This window comes from Natrix helvetica (genome assembly GCF_964273705.1).
Source record: "Natrix helvetica genome assembly, chromosome: 3".
In the NCBI taxonomy this organism is placed as follows: domain Eukaryota; kingdom Metazoa; phylum Chordata; class Lepidosauria; order Squamata; family Natricidae; genus Natrix; species Natrix helvetica.
The window spans coordinates 174865453-174889458 of NC_138549.1; the positions used below are offsets into that span (position 1 = coordinate 174865453).

Below are 24006 nucleotides of genomic sequence, written 5' to 3' on the forward strand. Positions count from 1 at the left end.
TAGGTCCTTGGTTAGGACTCGAGCTGTTGAGTTACCAACCAGCCCCAAAGGCTGTGAATCTCACCAAAGATTAACATAATAATAATAATAATAATAATAATAATAATAATAATAATAATAATAATAATAATAATAATACTTCCCCAAAAATAAGGCCAAGCGCTTATTTCGGGGGGGGGGGGTGCAAAAGAAAATAAGACCCTGTCTTATTTTTGGGGAAACATGGTATTAACTTAAAAAACTGCAGTGATTCACTTAACAATGGTGGCAAGAAAGATTGTAAAATGGGGGCAAAACTCCCTTAACAACTGTCTTGCTTAGCGACAGAAATTTTGGGCATCCATACTGGTTATAAGTCGAGGACTACTTGTGTAAAACGACCCCTCTGTTTCTCCCCTTTTTCCTCCTAAATAAGCCAGCCTACTCTCTTATCTCCCGCCTGGAGTGTTTCCCCATGTAAGGATGTGGGCTTGCGTTATCTCGCTGGAGACACACCAAGAACAAACAAAGGGAAGTGATGAAGAATTGCACAGGGATAAGAAGGGGGAAAAAAACAGATCTTTTATTTTTAAGCTCGCAGAATAAGGAAATAACATTTCAACGGTGACCTCATAGGCCGGGCAAGAGAGGCCACCATCGTCTTGCAACCGTCCTCCTCTTTTCTCAGCTCTTCCGACTCCAGATCCAGAGGGAATATGGACACCAGTTTTCCCCGACAAACAACGCCTGATTCCAAAAAGCTTCCGTGAGAAAGCCAGACGCATTTGGAGCAAGATGCGTTTGGACCTCCTGCCATCCTGGATCCATGCGACTGTCCTACAAAAAAACCAGTTCCCTCCAAAAATCCCTCGCTCAGCCGCTGGAAAGTTGGGGAAATAGCTCTGGAGAAGGTTGCAGAAGTCACCTCTGGAGCTGAAGTCTCAACACTTGTCCTTTCAAAGAGAGATTGGAGAAACCCCCCTCCCCCCAAATCCAGCAGGGCTGGCCTTCTCCCCATCCTTGGTCTTCGGGCTCTAGCCACGCTCCCCGGAAAAGGCGAAGGGCTCTCTGAGCTCCAACCAAAATCCATGGCTGGGCTGCGTAGTACCTCCAGGGCAGCTGCAACCCATAGCATCTTTCATCGTGCTTGGTCTCCTCAAAGTCCGGACCACCAAGCCCCTCTTTGTACCCGTCTGCGTCTTCATATTCCATGACCCTCAACCGTCCCACTCAAGGAAGACAAAATCCAAGTCACAGATCTCCCTTTGGCTGGCCTTCTCCGACAGACAGCTGCCCTGGGCTCACCTCCGTAGCATCTTCACCTGGTTCCCGCCTCTGGCCTTCAGACAGCTGCTCCCAGCCAGCTCCCTCCGACTTCCCTGCAGAGAAAGGGGAGGGGGGAAAATGTTGAGTAGCCTCTTCCACAGAGTCAGCCTGCCGGGTGTTCCTACACCATCCTCTGGGCTCCAGACTGGGGGTGGGAGAGAAGGGGAGGGGGAGGGAATCCAACCTTCTATTAATCTCAGATTGGCTTATTTTAAATGTATTTTCAGTAAACAAAGGGGTAATTTGGTTGGTCGTAAAAGGACCATCTATATAAATGATGTGGATCGACAGAAATAGAGAAATAGAGACACACAGAGAGATGTAGGTAGGTAGGTAGGTAGGTAGGTAGGTAGGTAGGTAGGTAGGTAGGTAGATAGATAGATAGATAGATAGATAGATAGATAGATAGATAGATAGATAGATGATAGATAAGTAGATAGGTAGGTAGGTAGGTAGGTAGGTAGGTAGGTAGATAGATAGATAGATAGATAGATAGATAGATAGATAAGATGATAGATAGATAGATAGATAGATAGATAGATAGATAGATAGATAGATAAGATAAGATAGATAGGTAGACAGACAGACAGACAGACATGATAGATGATAGATAGGTAGATAGGTAGGTAGGTAGGTAGGTAGGTAGGTAGGTAGGTAGATAGATAGATAGATAGATAGATAGATAGATAGATAGATAGATAGATAGATAGATAGATAGATGATATAGATAGATAGATGATATAGATAGATAGATGATAGATAGATAGATAGATAGATAGATAGATAGATAGATAGATAGATAGATAGATAGATAGATGATTGATAGGTAGGTAGGTAGGTAGGTAGGTAGGTAGGTAGATAGATAGATAGATAGATAGATAGATAGATAGATAGATAGATAGATAGATAGATAGATAGATAGATGATAGATAGGTAGATAGATGAGATAGATAGATAGATAGATAGATAGATAGATAGATAGATAGATAGATAGATAGATAGATAGAAAGAATTAACAAATTAGAATCCCGACCTAAACATAAATAAAGGGATGAACCAGAAGCTTCCCGCCCCTGTATAAAACCCGACCCATCCGGTCCAAAGATTTTGGCAAGGAAGGCTTGCTAATTGATTGATTTTTTTTTATAGATTTTTTTTTCCAAAACAAACACAACACATAAAATCTTCTTTCTTTACATACTGTAGAAAGTGTATCCGTTGGTTACAAAAGGTTTTCGTGCATCTCTTCCACAGTCATCAAGCATTATTCATATTAACTCAAGTATTTTAACTCAGATATTTATACACATTACCCTTATACCTCCATTTTCATTTGACTATAATTACCGTATTTAAACGTCCTTCATCATAAAATATACCAAGATTCAATACATAACCACATACTGGCATTTCATTTAATATTTCTGAAATCCTCCAATAACACTGAATCCTTATGTCCTACTCTAGCTAAACATCCATAATATTTAATAGCAAACTTTTCTAATCCTCCTTTCCAAATCACTGTTAGCAATTTTCATCTAGTTTCCTTGTATTATAATATATATATATATATATATATATATATATATATATATATATATATATATATATATATATATATATATATATATATATATATATATATATATATATAATGTTGTATTTGTGCTGATAAAATACATACACACACACACACACACACACACACACACACACACATATATATATATATTCGTAGATTTTCACGGGTGTAGGTATGCTGGTTTTGTTGTATTCGGGTCTTTTCCCGTGTAAGGTTGAGATTGTCTTCAAGCGTGGGCTCAATTTGAGTCCACATTTTGAGCCTACGCTTGAAGATGGCAGGTGAGATCCTGCCGAAACGTTGCAAAGACAATCTCAACCTTACACGGGAAAAGACCCGAATACAACAAAACCAGCATATATATATATATATATATATATATATATATATATATATATATATATATATATATATATATATATATAATGTTGTCATCATTGTCCCTCTTTTATTTGAATATATCCTGTATCATAACATTTTCCCCCTAGTAATCAAAGCTTAACTGTATCTAACTTAATTCTTTTTCATTAACTTCTGTATATAATCCAAAAAGATTTCTAATCTTCCTTTCATGGGTACCATTCAATATTCATATCCAGTTATTACTTATCATAACACTACACATTGTATACATTATTATCACTATCATTGCTTATTGATTGATTGATTGATTGATTTGTTGAATTTATATTGCTGCCTATTCGCCCGTGGCGACTCCAGGCGGCTGAAAGAATAAAAGACCACATTGAAAACAATAAAAACTAACAGAAAGAACCCAAATAAATTAATATAGTGCAATAGAACAAAATTACACACACACACACACACAGAACTCCCACCCAGCCTTCCCCGGCGACAGCTAATCACACGAGTTATTTGATGGCCTCCATCCCGCTGTGGTTTCCCCAGGCCCTCTGGCAAAACCAGGGCTTCAGTGCCTTCTGGAAGAGTATTAGAGTGGGGGCCATTCTAATCTCTGGGAGAATTATGTTCCGGAGAGAGGGAGCCACCACAGAGAAGGCCCTTCCTCTGGGTCCCACCAGATGTATCTCCCTCGGGGATGGGACCCGCAGCATTTCCTGCCTCCCCGCTGTGATGGGTAGGGTAAATGTGACCGGCAAGAAATGGTCCTTCAGATCACCTGGTCCCAAGCTATGATCAGAAGTGGGTTGCTGCTTCCCTATTAATTTATACATATTACAATTAACAATTAATCAGTGGGACAGAAATTTCCTTCAGAAGGTGTGAATGCCCCAACACTGGAAGTCTTTAAGGAGATGTTGGATAGCCATTTGTCTGAAGTGGTGTAGGGTTTCCTGCCTAGGCAGGGGGTTGGACTAGAAGACCTCCAAGGTCCCTTCCAACTCTGTTATTCTATTCTACTGCCGCAAAGGGAGTCAGAAGCCAGTGCCCCTTCTTTCTTTTTCCCTTCTTCTTTCCCTCACTTTTCTCTTTCCTGTATCCTTCCCTGTTTTCTCCATTATTTAGTTTTGCATTGTCTTTATATTCCACTTCATAAAGTAATAAAATTGTTAAAAGGGCGAGAGAGGGAAAGCTGTGGAAGCTTCTTCAGTTCTTCTAATTTTGGTTGTACGATGGAATTAGCTAATACAATAATAATAATACAATAGTAGAGTTGGAAGAGACCTTGGAGGTCTTCTAGTCCAACCCCCTGCCTAGGCAGGAAACCCTATACCGTTTCAGACAGATGGCTATCCAACATCTTCTTAAAGACTTCCAGTGTTGGAGTATTCACAACTTCTGGAGGCAACTTCTGTTCCACTGATTAATTGTTCTCACTGTCAGGAAATGCCTCCTAAGTTGCTTCTCTCCTTGATTAGTTTCCACCCATTGCTTCTTGTTCTGCCCTCAGGTGCCTTGGAGAATAGCTTGACTCCCTCTTCTTTGGGGCAACCCCTGAGATATTGGAACACTGCTATCATGTCTCCCCTAGTCCTTCTTTCTCTTAAGGTAGACATACCTAGTTCCTGCAACTGTTCTTCATATGTTTTAGTCTCCAGTCCCCTAATCATCTTTGTTGCTCTTCTCTGCTAAATAGCAGCAACTCTGGGATAGAAGTTATAAATTAACTATGTCAACTGCATATAAAGAGAATTTGTATACGATGCTTTATAGATGGCATTGGCCACCGGCTAGACTGGCGAAGATGTTTAAAGACAACTCAGCTACATGTTGGAAATGCCACCAGACACCGGGCTCGTACTATCATATGTGGTGGACTTGCGTAGAGGCAAAAAAATATTGGACTAAAATACGTATGTGGCTGGAAAAGATGATACAACAACATATTGACCTAAAACCTGAAATATTTTTGATGAGGATTTTACCAGAAAACTATAGTAAAGAAAATTGATACATTTTCTAGGATCGTATTTGCACAAAATTGGAAAAGTGAAGAGATCCCTGCAGAGGAGAATGTGATTAGGAAAATATTAGAATGTGCAGAAATGAACAGATTGACACTGGCTATCCTAGAAAAAGAACAAACTGATTATTATATACAATTTGGGAATCATTTTACCGATGGTTAGAGAATAGACATAAGAATTAGCAGCAAAAGAAGTTGTGTAAAATATAGAAAATGTATTTAATAGTTAATATGATCAATAGAGATTAAATAAATCATCATGAGGATTCTTACAGTATCAGGCATTTTAAGGCGTTGCAAATTAAGATAAGATTAGATTAAATAATGAATACAATTGTAAGTTTTCATTGTTGGCACAAAACATTTGTACCCAGATGACACACTGTTTAAATGGATTGCTCAGATCAAAATAAAACAAAATAAAATTTATTTTTTTTTAAAAAAAGAAGGAATGATAAGCAAAACGTTTTCAAGGAAAAACAAAGTCCAGTTGCCTTTTGGAAAAAATAGAAATAAAAAAGCACCTCTGGGACAAGCATGACCTGATTGAAAACCTCCAAACAGACCTACGTGTGAATGGACGTTTGGCTCTGAGCTCTGGAAAAGGGCTTGAGGCCAAAGAGGAACCTAGAAATTAAGTAACAGTAACAGAGTTGGAAGAGGGACCTTGAAGGTCATCTAGTCCAACCCCCCTGCTCACGCAGGAGGCCTGCACTAGGGATTCGAACTGCCGAACTGCCGACCGGCGAGCTTAGTGTCTTAGCCACTGAGTCACCCAGTCAGGTTAAATTCGGGCCTTGGCCTTTCCTGGGTCCAGAGGATGAGCTCGCCAAAGGTTGCCATAGTAACGGCGGTGATGCCATTGGAATCCACAACAGCCTGGGATCCCAGCTGCTTCCCATGCTGAGATCCAATGGCTTTCTGGGGCATTGGGGGGGGGGGGTTAGAGAGGGAGCCAATTCGCAAAGCCCCGCCCTCTTGTTCCACAAGGTTTTTCAACCGAGCACAGCTGGAAAAACACCACTGCAAATGCCATTGCGGTTATGTGAAAGTCTGCCTTGGGCCCAAGCGTCCCTCCCCTGCCTGCATAAAAATAGCCTCCTCCGGAGCTGTCCTTCCCAACCGTGGCGACTTGGCCAAAGACAGGAGGACTTCAACTCCCAGAATTCCCCAGCCGGCATGGATTGGATGGAAAGGGGTGAAGTAAGGGGCTGAAGGGATTTCTGCAATACCAAAGGGATGAGTTATGTTTATAGCTGTTGAAAACAAGGTTGGAACTTCCTTCCTTCCTTCTTTCTTTCCTACCTTCACATCAAAATTCCTCCTTCCCTAATTATCTATCCTTCTCTCCCTTCCGTTCTTTTCTTCCGTCCTCCCACTTTAATTTTCTTCCTTCCTCCTTCACATCAAAATTCCTCCCTCCCTAATTATCTATTCTTTTCTTTTCTTCCTCCCTTCCACCTCCCCTTTTCCTCCCTCCTTCCCTCCTTTCTTTCCTTCCTTCTTTCCTCCCTCCCTCCCTATTTACTTCCTTCCTCCCTTCACATCAAAATTCCTCCCTCCCTAATTATCTATGCTTCTCTCCTTTCTTTTCTTCCTCCCTTCCACCTCCCCTTTTCCTTTCTTCCTCCCTCCCTCCCTTTCTTTTCCTTCCTTCCCCCCTCTTTTCTTTTCTTCCTTCTTCTCTTCATATCAAAATCAGCTCCCTCCCTAATTATCTATTCCTTTCTTTTCTTCCTCACTTACACCTCCCCTTTTCCTCCCTCCTTCCCTTTCTTTCCTCCCTTCCTCCCTTCTTTCCTCCCTCCCTCCTTCCTTATTTACTTCCTTCCTCTCTTCACATCAAAATTCCTCCCTCCCCAATTATCTATCCTTCTCTCCCTCTTTCTTTTCTTCCTCCCTTCCACCTCCCCTTTTCCTTTCTTTCTCCCTCCCTTTCTTCCTCCCCCTTCTTTTCCTCCCTCCCTCCCTTCTTCCTTATTTCCTTCCTTCCTCCCTTCACAACAAAATTCCCCACTCCCACCCTCACTTCCTTTCTTTTCCTTCCTTCTTTCCTCCCTCTTTCTTTTCATTCCTTCTTCCTTCCCTCCCTTCCAGCCTTCCTTCCTCCATCCCTCCTTCCTTTTTTACTTCCTTCTCTCCTTCCCTACCGACATCCCTTCCTTCTTCCTACCTCTCTTCTGCTTTTTCACTTTCTTTTCTTTTACCCTTTCTCTTTCCTTTCCTCTCTCTCTCTTTCTCTTTTTAACTTATGGAAAAATTCTCAAGAATAATTATTTAAAAAAGAATAAAAGAAATCCAGGAGCGAGGAAGTTCTTTTGTTTTTGGGAAGTATTAATACCGCTTTATAAGGCCTTGGAAAGGGTTCTGGTCGCCACGATGTAAAAAAGATGTGGAGACTCTAGAAAGAGTGCAGAGAAGAGCAACAAAGATGATTAGGGGACTGGAGACTAAAGCATATAAAGAATGGCTGCTGGAATTGGGCCTGTCTAATCTAGTGAAGAGAAGGACCAAGGGAGACATGGTCGCATCTTCCAATATTTGTGGGGCTGCCACAAAGAAGAGGGAGATGACTTATTTTCCAGAGAACTTGCAGGCCAGAAGCAATGGGTGGAAACTAAACAAGGAGAAGCAACCTAGAACAAAGGAAAAATTTCCTGACAGTGAGAACAATTAGTCAGTGGAACTACTTGCCACCAGAGGTTGTGGGTGCTCCATCACTGGAGGTGTTTAAGAAGAGTCTGGACAGCCATGTCTTTGAAATGGCATAAGGTCTCCTGCTTGAGCAGGGGGGTGGACTAGAAGACCTCTATGGTTATTCTATTACCTAAGTTGTATGAAATCCTGTTCAATTTCTAGAAAGGACTATTTTTAAACTGCCCCAAAGTACTTGTTCATTATAATCCCAGAGCTGGAAACAGGCAAAATATAAGTGACTGCAAGTTTTACAGATCCTGCATATGCAGGGGCAGTTTACCTTGGAATATTAAACAATACAGCAAAGAGAACACAAAGCGGAATGGATACCGAAGGCTAAATTATATGGAGATCGCTCTAACTTAGTAAAAACTCTCTAAAACAAGCGTTTCTCAACCTTAGCCACTTTAAGAGGCATGGACTTCACCTCCCAGAATTCCCCAGCCAACATACCTGGGCCCTCTGAGAATTAAGGAGTACTTGAACAATTTAAATGTGTATTTAGACTGGTACTTGTTCATCACTTCCCTATTCAATTATATTTACTTTTATGTAAATAGAGTAGAGGAGAGAAGGGTAGGGTAGGATAAGAATCCAATGGAATGGAATGGAATAGAGAATGGAATGGAATGGAATGGAATAGAATAGAATAGAATGGAATAGAATAAAATAGAATAGAATAGAATAGAAAATAGGAATGGAATGAAATAAGAATAGAATAGGGAATAGCAATAGCAATAGCAGTAGGGTAGGGTAGGGTAGGGTAGGATAAGAATCCAATGGAATGGAATGGAATAGGGAATAGCAATAGCAGTAGAGTAGGGTAGGGTAGGGTAGGGTAGGATAGGATAGGAATCCAATGGAATGGAATAGAATAGGGAATATCAGTAACAATAGCAATAGAAGTAGAGTAGAGTAGAATAGAATAGGGAATAGCTATAGCAGCAGAGTAGAGTAGGGTAGGCTAGGGAATGGAATAGAATAGGGAATAGCAATAGCAATAGAAGTAGGGTAGGGTAGGGCAGGGTAGGGTAGGATAGGAATCCAATGGAATGGGACGGAATGGAATAAGGAATAGCAATAGCAATAAAAGTAGAGTACAGTAGAGTAGAGTAGAGTAGAATAGGGAATAGCAATAGCAGTACAGTAGAGTAGAGTAGGGTAAGGTAGGGTAGGGTATGGAATGGAATAGAATAGGCAATAGCAATAGCAATAGCAATAGCAATAGCAGTAGAGTAGAGTAGAATCAGAAGGAACTTTGGAGGTCTTCTAATCCAACCCCCAGCTCAGGTAGAAAACCCTATGCCACCGATCCTCAAACTATGGCCTGCGGGCTGGATACGGCCCGCCAATGCAAAATATCCGGCCTGCGGAGTGGTGGGATTCAGCCCCGCCCCTTGCCCCGCCCCTCACCACCGGCCTTATCTTCCAGCAAGCATCCACTGCAGCTGCCCTTCTGGTTAGTTATTTCACCGGTTGAGCTGGACTTCTGATCCCACCGCTGGTGCTGAAGGTAAGGCCGAAGGGTGCGGGGGGAGGGGGAGGGCCAGTTGGCTGAAGGGTGATCTCACCAGTGCAGCCACGTGATGCAACGCCGGTGGGTGAGTAGGGGAGGGCCAAGTACAGCAAAGGCCTATAGCATTCTAGACAAATGGTTGTTCAATCTTTTCTTGAAAACGCTCCAGTGATGGAGCGAGCAGCCAGAACTTCTGGAAGGAACTCATTCCACGGATTAATTGTCCACACTGCCCAAAAATTTCCCCTTACATTTAGGCTTTTCCTCTCGATAAGCTTCCACCCATTGCTTCTTAAGCTGCCTTCTGATGCTTTGGAGAGTAGATTGACACCCCCTCCTCTCTGTAGCAGTCCCTCAAATATTGGAAGACTGCTATCATGTCTCCCCAGGTCCTTCTCTTTCTTAGATTAGACATACCCAATCGTTCCCAAAAAGCACGAGGCAGAGTCCTGGTCCTGGCAAAACCCCTTTTATTAAACGAACGTGAATTCCTCTCATTCACCTTCAGCCAAGGCCTGGCAAACAGTCTTTCAAAGGAGTATTTATGACCACAGACCTTATCTAGCTTGGAAAGCTGACATGCCAATAGTTCCCAAATGCCGTGCTGTGCAAGGAAAGACTTGGCACAGAGTCGCTGAGATTCACGGACAGATCTTCACACGCCTGAAACGAATCTAACGAATGCATTGTTTCCTGCAAAAGCCCACTCCCCTTTCGCTCCTCTTTTGTTTCCTACGGGAGGGACCATTCACTGTCTACCTGTGGCCTTGTTCTTTAGCTGTTTCCTTTGTCTGGCAACTCTGCGCATGCGCACACTGGGAACAGGCTCCAGTTGTTCCTCTGCCTCACTAACGTCCAACTCCGAAGGCAGCTGATAACTGGCATATGGCTCTGGCCCCCTCTCTGCCTCCAACACAGAACCCTCACCAGAGGCTTCCCCAGACTCCAGGACTGGCCCATGTCCCTCCCCAACCTCCTCACTCTCTGTGTCTGCTGCAGCTCCACTGGGGGGGGGGGACACAACACCAATTCCTGCAACCGTTCTTCGTATGTTTTAGCCTCCAGCCCCCTAATCGTCTTGTGTGAGAGCTTCATCACGGGAAGCTTTCAGGAAGATATTGGACTGCCATCTGTTAATCTGAATCTATCTAAGATGATCAAAGCAGGCCTGGAGGGTAAAACATAGGATGAACGGTTGCAAGAACTGGGCCTGGCTAGTCTAGGGAAGAGAAGGACCAGGGGAGACAGGATAGAAATCTTCCAATATTTGAGGGGCTGCCACAGAGAGGAAGGGGTCCAGCTATTTCCCAAAGCACTCGAAGGCCAGAGAAGGAATAATGGATGGAAACTGAACAAGGAGAGATTCAACCTGGAAATAAGGAGGAATTTTCTGACAGTGAGAACCATTAACCAACGGAACAGAAGTTGCCTTCGGAAGTTGTGGGAGCTTCATCCCTGGAGGCTTTCAAGAAGAGACTGGACTGCCATCTGTCAGAAAGGGTGTAGGGTCTTTTGCTTGGGTGGGGGAGTTGGACTAGATGACCCACAAGGTCCCTTCCAACTCTGTTAATCTATCTGCATCTGATGTTGGGGAAGGGAAGGCAAAAGGAGAGGAGAGGACGGCAGAAGGTGAGATAGGGTCTTCAATGCAATGGATGGGAATTTGGGCAAACTCGGGGTGACGGTGGAGGACAAGGGGGGGGGCTTGGCAGACCATGGTCCACGGGGTTGCAAAAATCGGACACAACTTCTCAACCAAACAACAAAAAGCTGAATCTATATGAGCTCAATCACCGATATAACAGGCTACATATATCAAGGAGAAACTAATCAAGGAGAGACGCAACTTAGAACTAAGAAGGAATTTCCTGACAGTGAGAACAATGAATCAGTGGAACAGAAATTGCCTCCAGAAGTTGTGAATGCCCCAACACTGGAAGTCTTTAAGAAGATGCTGGATAGCCATTTGTCTGAGGTGGTGTAGGGTTTCCTGCCTAGGCATAGGGTGGACTAGAAGACCTCTGAGGTCCCTTCCAACTCTGTTATTCTATTCTATTCTATACTATACTATTCTACTCCACTCCCTCCTCTACTCTACTCTACTCTACTCTACTCTACTCTACTCTACTCCACTCCACTCCACTCCACTCCACTCCATTTTTTCTATTCTATTCTATTTTTCTTTGGATTTGACTTTGCTGTGGGTTTACTGTTCATTATTTTTGTACAGGTAGTCCTCGAACTCCCAACAGTTCATTTAGTGACTGTTCAAAGTTACAACGGAACCGACAATGGCGACTTCTGACTGCTTCCTGTGATTTCTGAGTGGCCTCCCATCCAAGTATCCCACCTCAACCCTGTTTTAAAAAGACTTAGCCCCATTTTAACTACTATTCAGTGAGGTCCAACATCATAAAGGCAGCCTTTATGATGGACTTAGAGCAGTTCATTCAGTGACCGTTCATAGTTATGACACCACTGGGGGGGGAATGACCGTTATTCACACTTACGACCATGGCAGCCTCCCCAGGGTCATGTGATCTAAGATTCGGCGGCTTGGCAACAGACTCGTATTTATGATGGTCACAGTGTTTGGGACTCATTTTGCGACCTCCTGACCGGCAGAGTCCAGGGGGAAGCCAGATTCATTGGACAACGGTGCTACTAATTTAACAATGGCAGCCAATCACTTAACCATTGGGGCAAGAGAAGCTGTAAAATGGGACAAATTCACCTAACAAATTTTTCACTTAACCATGTACATTTTGGGCTTAGTTGCGGTTGTAAGTTGAGGATCACCTAAACCTGGGATTTTAATCCTAAGCGCCATAAATCTGTGGAAAATATAGTAACGGTTCCCCTCGCACATATGTGCTAGTCGTTCCTGACTCTAGGGGGCGGTGCTCATCTCCGTTTCAAAGCCGAAGAGCCTAAATCAGGGCCCAGCGTGACGTCCGAATGTGGCTGGCGGGCTTAATTTAACATTTAATTCCAGGTTCCAGAACCACTTGGAAGAATCAATTCCCAAACTCTAGGGGGCGGTGCTCATCTCCGTTTCAAAGCCGAAGAGCCAGTGCTGTCCGAAGACGTCTCCGGGGTCATATGGCCAGCATGACTCAACGCAGAAGGTGCACGGAACGCTGTTCCCTTCCCATCAAAGGTGGTTCCTACTTTTCTACTTGCATTTTTTAACGTGCTTTCAAACTGCTAGGTTGGCAGAAGCTGGGACAAGTAACAGGAGCTCACTCCATTATGCGGCGCTCGGGATTCGAACCACTGAACTGCTGACCTTTCTGATCAACAAGCTAAGCTACTGAGCCACTGTGTCCCTGATAAATAGATAGATAGATGATAGACAGATGATAGACAGATAGATAGATGATAGATAAATAGATAGATAGATAGATAGATGATAGATAGATAGATAGATAGATAGATAGATAGATAGATATAGATATAGATAGATGATCGACAGACAGATAGAGAGATAGAAGAGAGAGAAAGAGAGAGAGAGATATATGATAGAGTAGATAAAATGATAGAATGATAAATAGATAGATAGGTACATAGACAGACAGACAGACAGACAGACAGAGATGAGAGAGAGAGATAGAGAAACAGATAGATAGTTTCAAAGCCAAAGAGCCAGCGTTGTCGCAGACGTCTCCGTGCTCATGTGAATGGCATGACTAAATGCTGAAGCTGCACAAAATGCTGTTCCCTTCCCACCAAAGGTGGTTCCTATTCTCCTACTTGCATTTTTTACCTGCTTTCGGACTGCTAGGTTGGCAGAAGCTGGGACAAGTCACGGGAGCTCACTCCGTTATGCAGCGCTAAGGATTCGAACCACCGAACTACCAATATTTCTGAGCAACAACCTCAGTGTCTTAGCCACTGAGCCACCGCGTCCCTGATGAATAGATAGATAGATAGATAGATAGATGATAGACAGACAGACAAAGACATAGAAGAGAGAGAGAGAGAAAGAGAGATGATAGACAGATAGATAAAATGATAGAATGATAAATAGATAGATAGGTACATAGACAGACAGACAGAGATGACAGAGGAAGATGAGAGAGATAGAGAAACAGATAGTTTCAAAGCCAAAGAGCCAGCGCTGTCCGAAGACGTCTCCGTGGTCATGTGGCCGGCATGACTCAATGCTGAAGGCGCACGGAACGCTGTTACTTTCCCACCAAAGGTGGTTCCTATTTTTCTACTTGCATTTTTTTTATGGGCTTTCGGACTGCTAGGTTGGCAGAAGCTGGGACGAGTAACGGGAGCTCACTCTATTATGCGGCACTAGGGATTCGAACCGCCGACCTTTCTGATCGACAAGCTCAGTGTCTTAGCTACTGAGCCACCGCCTCCCTTTTATAATATCTAAATATAGTATCTAAGCAGAAACCCATGACGTCCATAGGCTGACCAACTCACCAAATTCACCCCGTTAGCTGAATGTAGCCCAGCCTACCTCACAAGGTTGTTTTTTGAAGGGACACAACTAGAAGGCAGCCGAGAGGAAGGCCACCCTGCAACGTTCAAGTTGTTATACAGGCTGTCCTCAACTTACAACAGTTCATTCACTGACCGTTCAAAGCTACAGCAGCACTGGAAAAAAGGGACCGATGATCGTTTTTCACACTTACGACCGTCGCAGCATCCCTACGGCCAGGTGATTTACCTTCGGATGCTTGGCATCTGACTCATATTCACGACGGCCGCCATGTCCCCAGGGTCACGTGATTCCCCCTTTTTGCGACCTTCCAACAACAGAGTCAATGGGGAAGCCAGGTTCACTTAACAACCGTGTGACTAATTTAACAACGGCAGGGATTTCACTTAACAAAGGCGGCAAGAAAAGTCATAAAGGGGAGGGGGGCAGAACTGACTTAACAACTTTCTCACTTAGCCACTTAAATTCTGGGCTCCATTGTGGCCGTACGTCAAGTAGTATTTGACTTACAAATGACTTAGCTACCTTTCGAAATTACAACAGGGAAGGAACTTGAGAGTTGTGTATTCAGTTTTAACAGTCACACAACCCTGCAGTCCCATAACTGGGCACTCGGCAACAGGACCACAATTGCGGCCATTTTTAGCATCGCACAAGCACATGACTACATTTTTAACAACAGATTTGCTAAAAAAAAAACACCTGCCCGTTACTTCGTTTTCAGCAAAACTGCACCCAGAGCAAACCATGGATTAAGACAGTGCTTCTCAATTATTTTCTGTCATGCCCCCCCCTAGGAAGAAGAAAACATTTCGCGGCCCCCTGCGCCACTGTAAATAGTATCATTTGTCTATAAAATTGTTATAAGTACACCTCTGCATAACACTGTATCCTTATTAACGTATAAGAGAATAAAAAAAGAAAGAAATGTGGATCAATTTACAACAAAGAATAGCTTTATTAACTGTAGCAGAAAAGATTTAAAGGAGCACAGGATTTAAAGGAACACAATATTAAACAAAACTTTAACCTGCAAAACAAAAATATATAAAATAATTTGAGCTGAGCCCCCCTTTACGGAGCCTCGTGCCCCCCCCCTGGGGGGCCCGCCCCACTATTTGAGAAGCACTGGATTAAGACAACATCTTAGCTACCTTCCTTCCCCACGAGCCCCAAGTGATTAGCCTTGGCTACGAGAAGCTAAATTCCAGCCTTTTTACTTCTAAATTGCTTTTAACATCCTGGGGGGGGTGGGGGGGTGGAGTTCTTGGCCATAAAATTGCAGATAATAATAATAATAATAATAATAATAATAATAATAATAATAATAATAATGATAATTGTTAGGAATGTAGGTTAACGGTTGGGTCAGCAATATATAAGCCATGGGAGTAGTACTGTTTCTTTAAGTACGGCTGTAATGGGATCGGTTGCTGTATTGTGAGTTACTGTGAGTTTTGCTACTCTTAGCAACTTTGTGTGCTGAACGGATTATAGGATACTGGACTGTGTTCGGTGGATCACTCCTTAACTGAGAACATTGGTAACTGACTGACTGAACCGTGTGTAAATTGAACTCGGAATACCTCTATTTTCCACTTAAGTAAACCACTATTACTTTTACTATTCGGTGTCCCTGTATGCTGGTTTGTGCGTGTTACTCCACACCACTCTCATTACGCTTCTCTGCGCACTCGCTCTCCTAACGGGAAGCTTACCTAACAACAACAACAACAACAACAACAATAATAATCACCTGACCCCCCCCCCCATCCAAGCTCTGGCATTTTCAAAAACTATCCATTGCAAGTGGCATGATATTATGCCCCAGAAATAGGTTATAGTGAAGATTTCCCTTATGCTTATATTTTAACTCCTGGTTCAATTAGGACAGAAAAACCATGGCTGAGGCTGGTAACCTAGTCCAATTTGGTCTAGTGGTTAAGGCACCAGGCTGGAAGGCAGGCGACCGTGAGTTCTAGTCTTGCCTTAGCCATGAAAGCTGAGTTCTAGTCCTTCCTTAGATATGAAAGCTGACTGGGTGACTTTGGCCCAATCACCAGGAGATGGTGAGTTCTAGTCCTTCCTTAGATATGAAATGTGGCTGGGAGACTTTGGATCAATCACCAGGAGACAGTGAGTTCTAGTCCTGCCTTAGCCATGGGAGCTAACTGGGTGACTTTAGCCAATTGCCAGGAGACGGTGAGTTCTAGTCCTGCCTTAGCCATGAAAGCTAACTGGGTGACTTTGGGCCAATCACCAGGAGACGGTGAGTTCTAGTCCTGCCTTAGCCATGGTAAAGGTGGCTGAGTGACTTTGGGCCAGTCATTCTGTCTTAATCCTACCCACCTCACAAGGTTGTGGGAAAAATGGAAAGAAAAAGGCCTGTTAGATATCTCTACCGCTTTGTACAAATAGCAAAGACAGGATACATTTAAAATAAACAAATAAACAAACCAGTTTAGGCTCTGCTCCCTCATTTGGAGTTCAGATAGGAAAAAATATCAAGATTTTTTTCATATTTTCCACTTTCGGACCTTCGTTGCAAATTCTAGTCTGACATTTGAGGTAGTTAAGCTGTCAATTTGTGGCTGAAGTAACACTTTTTTCCAGTTATGATGGCTTCATCCATCGTCATACCGGCATTTTGGGGGATCGTCTGGTTTTAGTTAATGATAATATGTAGGTCCAAAAGTTTATGCTTTCCCCCTCTCTTCTCCTTGAATGCATGCAAAGAAATAAAGTCCGTGCCCACCGGCCACCGTTCATTGCAAATTCCAAAGCAAACTCCCTTCACACATTTTCCTCTCTTACCACACATCAGATTAACAACTATCATTATTATTATTATTATTTTTCTGGCATATCCAATCCACCTCTTCCTACACCCACATCGGATCCACCCAACCCTTCCTTAGTTTGGCATGTGGGAATGGAATTTGCATCCCAATTTCGGTCAGGGCTCTGCAGACTAAAATATTTGGCAGGCGAGGTTGCATCTAAAAAAACGGAAACAGAATTACTTTAGAATAGCAGAGTTGGAAGGGACCTTGGAGGTCTTCTAGTCCAACCCCCTGCTTAGGCAGGAAACCCTATACCACTTCAGACAAATGGTTCTCCAACATCTTCTTAAAGACTTCCAGTGTTGGGGCATTCACAACTTCTGGAGGCAAGTTATTCCATTGATTAATTGTTCTCCTTGTCAGGAAATTCCTCCTTAGTTCTAAGTTGCTTCTCTCCTTGATTAATTTCCACCCATTGCTTCTTGTCCTTCCCTTCAGGTGCTTTGGAAGATAGTTTGACTCCCTCTTCTTTGTGGCAACCCCTGAGATATTGGAAGACTGCTATCATGTCTCCCCTGGTCCTTCTTTTCATCAAACTAGACATACCCAGTTCCTGCAACCGTTCTTCATATGTTTTATCCTCCAGTCCCCTAATCCTCCTTGTTGCTCTTCTCTGCACTCTTTCTAGAGTCTCCACATTTTTTTTACATTATGGTGATCAAAACTAGATGCGGTAATTTCTAACGGGGATCTAATCAAAGTTCCAGCCACACGCATATCTACCAAAAATGAAATACGAGTGTGAATTAATTTAGCAGCCACTTCTAATTTATTGTCTTTTCAGAGATTTTGGACATAACTCATGATTTACAATTGTGGTGTCTAGGAGTCATCCCAGGCCACTGTAGGCTACATGCCTAGTGAGAAAGTTGTAGGTTTTTTTTAAAAAAAAAACCATCAATAATGCTGTTCACGGTTTGCTTGTTACAGAAAATGGAGTTTTATCCCTCATTTGTGAGTTGTGCCCCCTATTTAGTTTTAAATACAACAATACATGAGTATACACAATTGATACAAACTCAAGGTAAAACGCTCCAAACTCGATTGCAGAAAATACGACTTCAGCAACAGAGGGGTCAACGCCTGGAATGCGCTACCTGACTCCATTGTTACATCCTCACCCACCACAGCTTCAATCTTAAACTGTCTAGGGTGGACCTCACCCCATTCCTAAGAGGTCCATAAAGGAGGCGTGCATAAGCGCACCAATGTGCCTGTCCTAATATTCCCTTGTATTCGTATCCATTCCATGCATTCATAGTCACGTTTATATTTATATCTGTTACCTTATACATGCTTGATAAAGTAAATAAAATAAATTAAAAAATAGTTTAGTTTACTTTATTGTAATTGCACCTCGCAGAACAAAATTAAATACCAGTGTAACTATAAAAATAAAAGACAAACACACATCCTTTAAAATCCCTATTTAATTCCCTGTTTTGCCAAAGCCATCAGAGGGGTTGAAGTGTCTGGCTGGGGAATTCTGGGAGTTGAAGTCCAACCATCTTAAAAGTGGCCAACATTCAGAAACAGTGGTTTACAAAGAGACAGAGGGATTTTGGGAGTTGAAGTCCACCAATCTTAAAGTCCACCCATTTAAATATGAGCCAGCCGTGTGCAGCAGCTGCCAAAAAAGCCAACACAGTTCTAGGCTGCATCAACAGAGGGAGAGAATCAAGATCACGTGAAGGGTTAATACCACTTTATACGGCCTTGGTAAGGCCACACTTGGAATACTGCATTCAGTTTTGGTCGCCACGATGTAAAAAAGATGTGGAGACTCTGGAAAGAGTGCAGAGAAGAGCAACAAAGAGGATTAGGGGACTGGAGACTAAAACATATGAAGAACGGTTGCAGGAACTGGGTATGTCTAGCTTAAGAGAAAGAATGACTGGGGGAGACATGATAGCAGAGTTCCAATATCTCAGGGGTTGCCACAAAGAAGAGGGAGTCAAGCTATTCTCCAAAGGACCTGAAGGCAGGTCAAGAAATAATGGGTGGAAACTAATCAAGGACAGAAGCAACTTAGAACTGAGGAGAAATTTCCTGACAGTGAGGACAATGAATCAGTGGAACAGAAATTGCCTCCAGAAGTTGTGAATGCCCCAACACTGGAAGTCTTTAAGAAGATGTTGGATAGCCATCTGTCTGGAACGGTTTCCTGCCTAGGCAGGGAGTTGGACTAGAAGACCTCCAAGGTCCCTTCCAACTCTACTATTGTATTATGTATTAAATTAGCCAAGGTTGAGAAACAGTGGTTTACAAAGAGGAAGGGGAGTTCTGGGTTGAAGTCCACCCAACTTCAAAGTGGCCAAGGTTGAAAAACACTGGTTCACAGAGAGACTAAGGAATTAACAGAATAACAAAGTTGGAAGGGACCTTGTAGGTCATCTAGTCCAACCCCCCCAGCCAAGCAGGAGACCCTACGCCATTTCTGACAGATGGCAGCCCAGTCTCTTCTTGAAATTCTGGGAGTTGAAGCCCACACATCATAAAGTTATCAAGGTAGAGGAAGACCTGTTTAAAAGGACTGCGCTGAACAAACAAGGTGCGATTTCTCATTAGCAAGGTGCTTTTTTCAAAAAGGCAACTGGACTTTCTTGCTTTTTCTTTTGAAGACGTTTCGCTTCTCATCCAAGAAGCTTCTTCACCTCTTGAAGAAGTTTCTGGGATGAGAAGCGAAACCTCTTCAAAAGAAAAAGCAAGAAAGTCCAGTTGCCTCTTTGAAAATGGCACCTTTGGGACAGCCATGACCTGGAGGACGGAGAATCTCCGCAGACATTGGCAAAGGAACGCTGCCTTTGAAAATGACACACCAAATTGGATCTTTCTCTCCGCATCATTTCTTCGATGGATCTTTGACTGGATAGACTCGAGTTGGCCGATGCCATGTGGGTTGTCTCTTTTCTTCCTGTTCCCATCATGGTTAGGTTTGGAATACTTGTCGTTTTCCAACAGCTTTTTAAACCAACCCTCCCAATTACCTTTTATATTTCCCTCCACTGCAACAGTATCATCAATTGATCCACTTTGGATCAAAATCTATTGCCGGGATGGCGAACCTATGGCACGCATGCCAGAGGTGGCACACAGAACCCTCTCTCTGGGCGTGCACACCATTGCCAGCCGCTCTTCTGGTTTTTGATGCGTGCCAGCCAGCTGGTTTTCGTGGGCGCTGGAGTACTGGAAAATGGCCTGAAAACAGCCAAAAACGGGCTGAAAGTGGCCGGAAAAACAGCCAAAAAACCTGACCATTTTCTGGTTTGTTGGCTATTTTCAGGCTGTTTTTCAGGCCAAAAACAGCCTGAAAATGGCCTGAAAACCGTCCCCAAAACAGCCAAAAAAACCCAGGTATGCATGTGCCAACCAACTGAGCTTTGGGTTTCTGGCCCTCCGGTGCATTGCACATGCAAGCATGTTCCAATTAGGACACTCAGTGCTAAAAAGTTTCACCATCACTGATCTATTGCATATATAGGTACAAAAATATCTAATTAATATATAGCTATTATACAAATAGGTACAGTTAAATAGAATAAGAAACAGCAGGAATACTTATAATGGTAATAGTTATGGCAATTCTAGTTCCAAACTAATTTTCTTACGTGGATTCAGTTGTATATACAAATAGCTTTGCAGCTTAATAACAATACCTCCATTTTTCAAGGAGTACCAAATACCCAATAGGTTTCTTGGGGCATTATCCTCTATTTCAGTGACTGCTTATGCTTTTTGTAGCATTGTTTAAATACTGAATTTATAAGATTTCCTGGACTTGCATACCACGTTGGCCAACACGCACCCAAATCAAGGGGTTTTGCACAGATTACCAAAGATGACACTGACTAAAATCTAGAAAGTTGTGCACACTGGATCTGCAATCTGGTTAAGGAGGCCGTGTGATCACTGCCAGCCACTCCTAATCTGAGTTTAGCAGATGACGGCCTGGGGTTGTTTGCATTATTGCCTTTTTAGGGGCCTGTATTATGTGTTCTCCAGGGACAAGGTGGCTCAGTGGCTAAGACGCTGAGCTTGCCGATCAGAAAGGTTGGCAGTTCGGCGGTTCGAATCCCTAGCATTGCCTAATGGAGTGAGCTCCTGTTACCTGTCCCAGCTTCTGCCAACCTAGCAGTTCGAAAGCATGTAAAAATGCAAGTAGAAAAATAGGAACCACCTTTGATGGGAAGGTAACAGCGTTCCGTGCGCCTTCGGCATTGAGTCATGCAGGCCACATGACCACGGAGACGTCTTCGGACAGCGCTGGATCTTCGGCTTTGAAGCGGAGATGAGCACCGCCCCCTAGAGTTGGGAACGACTAGCACGTATGTGCGAGGGGAACCTGTACCTTTACCTTATTATGTGTTCTATAAGGTTATTTTACTCTTGAGGTGTCCATTTGGTTTGATGTTGTATCTGCTTTTATCCACTTTTGCAGACTGCTCAGTGCCCATTGGAATTGGGCAGCCAAAGAAGTCAAATAGATAAACAATTGCATTTTTGTACCCATGGCTGAACAACAGGAAACCGACTTTCTGTACATGGTCCAGAATCCCCCTTTCCTCTCCATTAATTCTCACTTCTACTAGTCCATTTTAAGGATGTCCCCAAGCCAGGAACAGAAGGCCAAAGAAGCAGAGGCAAAATAAGCTTGTTTGTTATTATGGTTAGTTACAGAGTCAGTTAGCCTGTTGACTAGGGAGGGAGGGAGGGAGGGAGGAGAGAAAAGGGAAGGATGGAAGAGAAATGGAGAGAGAAAAAAGGGAGAGAGAAGAAAGAAAAAGTGAGAGATAATAAAAGAGAGAAGGAAGAAGGGAAGACAACTAGAGACAGAGAAAAAGGGAAGAGAGAAAACAAAAAGAGAGAAAGAGGGAGGGTGGAGAAATAGAGACAGAGAAAAAGAAAGTGTGAAAGAGAGAAAGGGAGGAAAGAAGAGAGGGAGGAAGGGAGGGAGGGCGGAAGCAAGGAAAATGAGACAAGGGAAGGATAGAGGAGAAATAGAGATAGAAAAAAAGGAAGAAAAAGTGAGAGTGATAGCGAAAGAAAGGAGGAGGGAGGGAAGAAAACTAGAGAGAGAGAAATAAAAAACAAAAAGAAGAAAGAGGGAGGGTGGAGAAATAGAGACAGAGAAAAAGAAAAAGAAAGCGTGAAAGAGAGAAAGGGAGGGAAGAAGAGAGGGAGGAAGGGAGGGAGGGAAGGCAGAAGGAAGGAAGGAAAATGAGACAAGGGAAGGATAGAGGAAAAATAGAAAAAAGGAGAAAAAAGTGAAAGTGATAGCGAAAGAAAGGAGGAAAGAAAAGAGAGAGAAAAAGTGGAGAAAGAAAAAGAAAAAGAAAACAAATAGGAAGAAAGAGGAAAGGAGGGTGGAGAAATAGAGACAGAGAAAGAGAAAAAGAAAGGGAGGAAGAGAGAGAGGGAGGGAGGAGGAGAGGATGGAAGGAAATTGAGAAAAGGGAAAAAATACAGAACTAGAAAAAAGGAGGAAAAAGTGAGAGTGACAGCGAAAGAAAGGAGGAGGGAAGAAAGGAAATTAGACAGAGAAAAAGTGGAGAGAAAAAGAGAGAGAAAGAGGAAGGGAGGAGAAAGAGAGACAGAGAAAAATGAGAGAGAAAAAAGGGAGAATAGGAAAGAGAGGGAGGGAGAAGGAAGGAAGGAAGAAGAGAAGGACCAAATGCCCATCATATTGGCAACTCCTGGGTGGGGGCTTACTCTAAGGGCCAGGTGTAGAACGAGAACTCTAAAGACCCAGGTTCAAATCCCACCCGACCGCCAAGCTCCTTAGGGCTGGGGAGGGGCAGCTGGGAGCCAGTTCCTCTCTTCCAGCCCCCCCAGCCCATCGCTTCGCGGGCTGTCATTTGGGAAAAACCGGAAGCAGCAGGCTACCCTTCCAGCCGCGAAAGCCACGCGAGCAAAAGCTTCCCCCGAGCATGCACAGAGCGCGCCACTCACCCCCCCTTTGCGCTGGTTGCTCAGGCAGAAGGTGCAGATGCTGCGCGGGGGCGGCCCGGCCGTGCCCCCTTCGCCCTTGGCCCCGCGGAGGGCTCGGAAGCAAGGCTGCCCGTCCTGGCAGCCCTCGCCCAGCAGCAGCACGTTGGCCAGGTGCGAGATGTAGCTGGAGGCCAGGCGGAGGGTCTCGATCTTGGAGAGCTTGCGGTCCACCGGCTCGGTGGGGATGAGGGTGCGCAGGGCGGTGAAGGCCGTGTTGACGCTCTGGGTGCGGTCGCGCTCGCGGGCGTTGGCCGCCTGCCGCTGCTTCACCACCACGACCGGCCGCCCGCTCTTGCGACGGCCCTCGCAGCAGCCGTAGGAGCGATCCGAGGCGTCGCTCTCGCTCCGGGTCTCCTCCTCCTCGTCCTCCTCCGACAGCAGGCGCAGCTCCGGGTACAGCACGTGGGCGGCCATGGGGCCCAGCACGGTGAAGGCCATGGCTGGACTGAGCCCCCCCAAAAGAGGGCGGCCAAACTGCAGAAGACGCAACAGAAAACACCGATGCTCCGCACGCCGAGCCAGCAGTGCAGGGATCCGTCGACCACCCTCGGTATTTATAGTGGTGGGCGGAGTCGGGAGCCCGGCCCAGAATCCCAACTGGCCAATGGGCAGCTCCGGCATCCTCTCGGCGGGCCAATAAGGAGGCGCCGATGCTGCGGTCTCGGAAATTGAAAAACCTCGCTTGCAGTTAAGTCGGAGCTGGGCGGCGCACGTGGCGGGTGGCTTTGACAGGCGCGCCCGGGCGAGACGCCTCGTAGGGATACAGATGGACAGGGTTGGAAGGGAGCTTGGAGATCATCTAGTCCCCCTACCAACTTCCCCAAGCAGGAGACCCTACCTACACCGTTTCTGACAGATGGGAGTCCAGTCTCTGCTTGAAAGCCTCCAGGGTTGAAGCTCCTACAACTTCTGAATACAGAGTAATAACAGAATAACAAGGGTTGGAGGGGACCTTGGAAGTCATCTAGTCCCACCCACCCTCTCCCCAAGCAGGAGACCCTACACCATTTCTGACAGATGGCAGCCCAGGCTCCTCTTGAAAGACTCCAGGGATGAAGCTCCCACAACTTCTAAAGGCAACTTCTGTTCCATGGGTTGATGGTTCTCACTGTCAGAAAGTTCCTCCTTATTTCTAGGTTGAATCTCTTCTTGATCGGTTTCCATCTGGCCTTCGGGTGCTTTGGGAAATTGTTTGACCCCCTCCTCTCTGTGGCAGCCCCTCGAATA

The 24006-nt window shown here is 44.2% G+C and overlaps 1 protein-coding gene across 1 annotated transcript; it reads right to left on the reverse strand.

The window, feature by feature from the left end:
- Positions 1–552: 552 nt before the first annotated feature.
- Positions 553–23256, reverse strand: TCF15 (transcription factor 15). Its single transcript, XM_081949832.1, has 2 exons — positions 22741–23256; positions 553–1358 (listed from the first exon to the last, which is right to left on the reverse strand). Exons 1-2 carry the CDS (start codon positions 23215–23217, stop codon positions 1281–1283), a joined length of 555 nt encoding a protein of 184 aa, XP_081805958.1. The 5' UTR covers positions 23218–23256; the 3' UTR covers positions 553–1280.
- Between the last annotated feature and the right edge of the window lie 750 nt (positions 23257–24006).

Coding starts and splice junctions, on each gene's coding strand:
- TCF15 (XM_081949832.1), bottom strand. CDS start 23,217: ATGGCCTTCACCGTGCTGGGCCCCATGGCCGCCCACGTGCTGTACCCG. Junction 1,359..22,740: donor GCAACCAGCGCAAAGGGGGG/GTGAGTGGCGCG, acceptor CTTTCTCTGCAG/GGAAGTCGGAGGGAGCTGGC.